We start from the raw sequence: 5,000 nt of genomic DNA on the forward strand, positions 1-5,000 counted from the left end.
ACCCCATGCATGGTCTATTTTTACTCTGATTGACTTAGAACATAATGCATTGGAATACTGTACTGCTCAGTCTACTTGGGTTTGGCTAGGTGATAATAGCATGTACTATGGATTGCTGTTCAGAAAAGAGTTCTTATCATGTGTATGTGTTTATTGACTCCATACAGTATATATATATGCAGTCGATGTATGCATAGGTATGTGTATATATAACGAAAATTGTGGTTTTGCTGATATATATACATTATATGTATGCATAATTATCATGTGTTGTTTCTCTATAGCATTTTAAGAGCCAGGATTCAATCTTCTTTTTTATATTGAAAGTTTTCATGTTAACCCCCCGCCCCCCCAAAATATAGTGTGTGTGTATGCTAAAGATTTCAAGCTGTTAATCAGTGGGTGTCCCGAAGAAAAGTCTTTCCCTTTAATATGTAATAAAATCCCAGCCTTTAAGACTTGATATTTTCCCCTCTCTCATTTCTCTCTTGCTTAAAAATTTCCCCTCCCCCCCTAAAGTCTAATATTGATCTTGGTTTACAAACTAACCCTAAATGGGAAAAAAAAATAATGAGAGATTTATATTGATATGAGGCACCCAGCAGCCTTGTTTTACATTATCATAAATTATCATAAATTACCTGGCCCTACAGAGAAAGACTCCCCCCAGTGTTATTACCCCCCCATACCCCAATACCATACCAACAACAACAACAACCAGACCCCTTCAACCCCCTTTTTATTAATATTGTAGAAGCAGATGACTTAAAAAAAATCCTGGTCGTTTACCTACCCACTAATTTATCTAACCACCTGTGCATTGCTCGTCGGATTCTATACAGGCGGGTTGCCGTAATCCGTGGCCGCGTGGTGACGCCCCAGGGACAAGGGATCGTGGGCGTGAGGACCAGCGTGGACAAGGAGTCTCGGTTCGGCTTGACGGCGACGCGGAAGGGAGGATGGTGAGTATTACGCCCACGGATATTCTTCTTCGTGTTCTCGTAGAGTTGGATTCTAGTTCGTAAGGTCATGTGAATTTATATTTCTTTCTGAGTCGGATTGTTTGAAACTTGTTTTAGTTTGTGTCACAGGTTGTTGTTTTGGAAAACTGGTTCTTAATCTTTTTATCACCACGCCCCTCTTGCATCTATGAGTAAAATTCCCTCCCAGATTTAAAGGAGAATAAAAAAAAGAGAAAGAGAAAGGGTTTCGAGGGATAGGGAGGGAGGTAAATGATTACAGAACATGGTGAGCCCAACAAGTCTAACTAGACTAGTAGACTGTATGAAACTAACGTCATAAGGCGATACTTTTGCATTTTTTCATAAACTTTTGAATATTAGTTCATCACTGTTTTAAGGAGAATAACGAATGTGATTAGAGAGTTTTTTAATTTTTTCCCTAGGGCTCGCGAGGGAATTGCTGACGCCCTCCTAGGGGGGACACTCCCCCCAGGTTGAGAAACACTGTTTTAGAAAGATTTTATGAGTAGTTAATATACGTTTCTTAAAAGGATTGTGTATTTTGTAAGTTATTAAGTCCATAATGATTATTAGCCACAGACATATATATATATATATATATATATATATATATATATATATATATATATATATATATATATATATATATATATATATATATATATCATTGAGCTGATGAGTAGCTATCATGTTCTTCTGCCTTTTCAAAGAAGGAAATCAGCCGATTGTAAAGTTGAGGTGACAAAGATTTTTAACTAAAGATTGCTAGGCATCTCGGCATTTCCTGTTTGGACAAAAAAATTATACAAAAAGTAGACATTCGAAAATATCTCAGATTCTTTTCATGTGGCGTAAAACTTTTGTATAAGGAATATCACAAATAGCAATATCCATCTGAAAAATCGGTAGCTCAATTTGCTGACTATTGATATGACAGATAATTGATAGACTTGGTTTTAACGTTGAAGATTCATTTATTCGCAATCAAATCTTTTGAAGTAACATACCACAATAAATTGGAGGCATTCTTGGAGCTGAACGTCCAGAGACAATTTTCTTGTGTGGAAAGTCACATACGTATTTGGGATTATTTGGATAATATTTTACATATCGAAATTCAAAAACCTGTTAAGGATTATATGGAAAATATTTTACATGTCGAAATTCAAAAGCCTGTTTAGGATTATATGGAAAATGTTTTTCATTTCGAAATTTAAAAATCTGTTTAGGATTATATGGAAAATATTTTACATATCGAAATTCAAAAGCCTGTTTAGGATCGTATGGAAAATATTTAACATTTCGAAATTCAAAAACCTGTTCAGGATTATACGGAAAATATTTTACATTTCGAAATTCAAAAGCCTGTTTAGGATCGTATGGAAAATATTTTACATTTCGAAACTCAACAACCTGTTTAAGGTCACATGGAAAATATTTTGCATTTGAAATTTGAGCAACGTACTATTGCTGTAGATTCACTGGGGATTTTGTTTTTCTGGAATCTGTCAAGTACAATAGTTAGGAACTTAGTACACTTATTTGCGACACAATTTTAAGTAGCTTTTGTAATTCTCTGCGTAAGGAACGCTTACACATTTAGGTGTGCTACACTGTTTTGTTGTTGAAGCTTTGGTAGAAACTAATCTATGAAAACGTGGTAGATGTTCTTATTTGAAACATTTGCTGCTAAAAGTAAGGGAAACATTTTTGTCTTATTGCCAAGGGTATTGGAAATACTCGTAATATTGGAAAATTAAGAATTTCATAAACAATTCTTCATTGAGAATTTTGAGTCACCCTTTAAATGAAGGGGTGAGTGTGCCAGCTTCTAGGACTCAGGTGTAAAAAAAGAAAATGCTTTTACAGAAGTTATATTAATTTACTGACGTAACAAAACGATTCTAGAACTGCAGAGGTCATTGACTTTGACTTAGAAGAAGTTTTGGGGACACGTTTCTAATTACAAGTTTGGGAGACACTTCTCTAATTTAAAGTTTGGGGGAGTCACTTCTGTAATTAAGAAGAGTTTGGGAGGGGGAGGGGGCCCTTCTGAAATTAGCAGATTGATGAACACCTTTTCATGATTGGGAAGTTCCAGATACAACTTGTGATTGGAAATCCGGTTGGCACTTGAAAATTCGACCTATGGGAGGCATTTTTATGCACTCTGAAATCGATAAAGTCCGTCACTTCGGGATTGCCTTACAGGGAATGGTTCTACAGACCTCGTTTATTGCTGGAAAATTGAAATCAAGGTAGCACTTTTTCCTGGAATTTTGGAGTCATTTTTGTACCTAAAGGAAGGTCCACCAAAAAAAAAACACTTTGCAGGGTAAAATGGCAAAGATATTGTTATAGTGACCAATTTTGAACGAAGTAATTTTTGTACCGAAATAGGTGCACTAGGAAAGTCCACAAAAAAAATAACACTTTTGCAGGGTTAAAATCGGAAAGATGATTTTATAGTTACCAATTTTGAAGAAGTCATTTTTTGTATCTAAAGGGGTGTACAAGAAAACTCCAGCAAAAATATGCGTTTTGCAGTTTAAAATCGGAAAGATGTTGTTACAGTTACCAGTTTCGAAGAAGTCACTTTGTGCTAGAATTCTGGACTTTCTGATTACCTACATGACCCAGTCATAGTCTCTCCAGACTTGGATTTAGGATGCCATGCTGAGAGTTCATTCAGACACTTTGTCCCTGACTGGTTATTCTTTGGCGTTTAACTATCCCCTGACTGGTTATTCTTTGGCGTTTAACTATCCCCTGACTGGTTATTCTTTGGCGTTTAACTATCCCCTGACTGGTTATTCTTTGGCGTTTAACTATCCCCTGACTGGTTATTCTTTGGTCTTTAACTATCCCCTGACTTTTTTTTTTTATCCCTGACTTGTTATTCTTTAACTTTCCCCCTGGCTTGTTATTTTTTGGCGTTTAACTATCCCTTTGACTGGTTAAATATACCATGACTGGTTATTCTTTGGCCTTTAACTATCCCCTGACTGGTTATTCTTTGGTCTTTAACTATCCCCGGACTTTTTTTTTTTTTCGTTTAACTGTCCCTGGTTATTCTTTGGCGTTTAACTATCCCCTGACTTTTTATTCTTTGGCCTTTAACTATCCCCTGACTTGATTCTTTGGTTAAATATACCCTGACTTGTTATTCTTTGGCCTTTAACTATCCCCTGACTGGTTATTCTTTGGTCTTTAACTATCCCCTGACTGGTTATTCTTTGGCGTTTAACTGTCACCTGACTGGTTATTCTTTGGCCTTTAACTATCCCCTGACTGGTTTTTTTGGCGGAGCTTTAACTATCCCCCCCCCCTGACTGGTTATTATTTGGCGTTAACTATCCCCTGACTGGTTATTCTTGGTCTGTCCCTTGACTGTTTTTTTTTGGCCGTTAACTGGCCCCTTCTAATTTTTTTTTAACTATCCCCTGACTGGTTATTCTTTGGCCTTTAACTCTCCCCTGACTGGTTAATTATCCCCTGACTGGTCATTCTTTGGCCTTTAACTATCCCCTGACTAGTTATTCTGGTTATTCCCCGACTGGTTACTGTTTGGCCTGTCCCTGATTGGTTTTTTTTGGGGGCCTAACTATCCCCTGACTGGTTATTCTTTGGCGTTTAACTATCCGTTGATTCTTGGCGCTTAACTGTCGCCTGCTGATTATTCTTAGCCTTTATCCCTGTTTATTCGTTTGGCTTTATCTTAAGTTTGATGATTAAGTGTTAGCTTATCGTTTCATGGTCTTTTACCCTTTCGTCAATTTTTCATTACGGGTATTCTTTTTTTTTTTTTTTTTTTAGAAATTTTTTTTTGTTTGTTCCGTGGAATGGAATGGAATATGAAATCTAGTCCAAAGGTCAAGCTTCTGGGACCTATGACGTCTTGAGCACTGAAAGGGAAATTAAGAGAATAAAAATTTTAAAGGTGTAACAGGAGGAATACTTCGCAGTTGCACTCTGAAACGATTATCATGGGAGAGGTGGAGAGTAAGATGGAAGGAA

General features: G+C 36.6%; 1 protein-coding gene across 1 annotated transcript in view; it reads left to right on the plus strand.

Moving 5' to 3' along the window:
• The window catches only part of Ten-a (tenascin accessory), a 1,082,171-nt gene that overhangs the window by 980,541 nt on the left and 96,630 nt on the right, over nucleotides 1-5,000 (plus strand). The window contains 1 exon segment of the mRNA XM_067108410.1: nucleotides 843-962. Coding sequence (XP_066964511.1) covers nucleotides 843-962 — 120 coding nt within the window.

The sequence above is a fragment of the Macrobrachium rosenbergii genome, chromosome 9 (assembly GCF_040412425.1).
Source record: "Macrobrachium rosenbergii isolate ZJJX-2024 chromosome 9, ASM4041242v1, whole genome shotgun sequence".
NCBI classification, from domain to species: Eukaryota; Metazoa; Arthropoda; class Malacostraca; order Decapoda; family Palaemonidae; genus Macrobrachium; species Macrobrachium rosenbergii.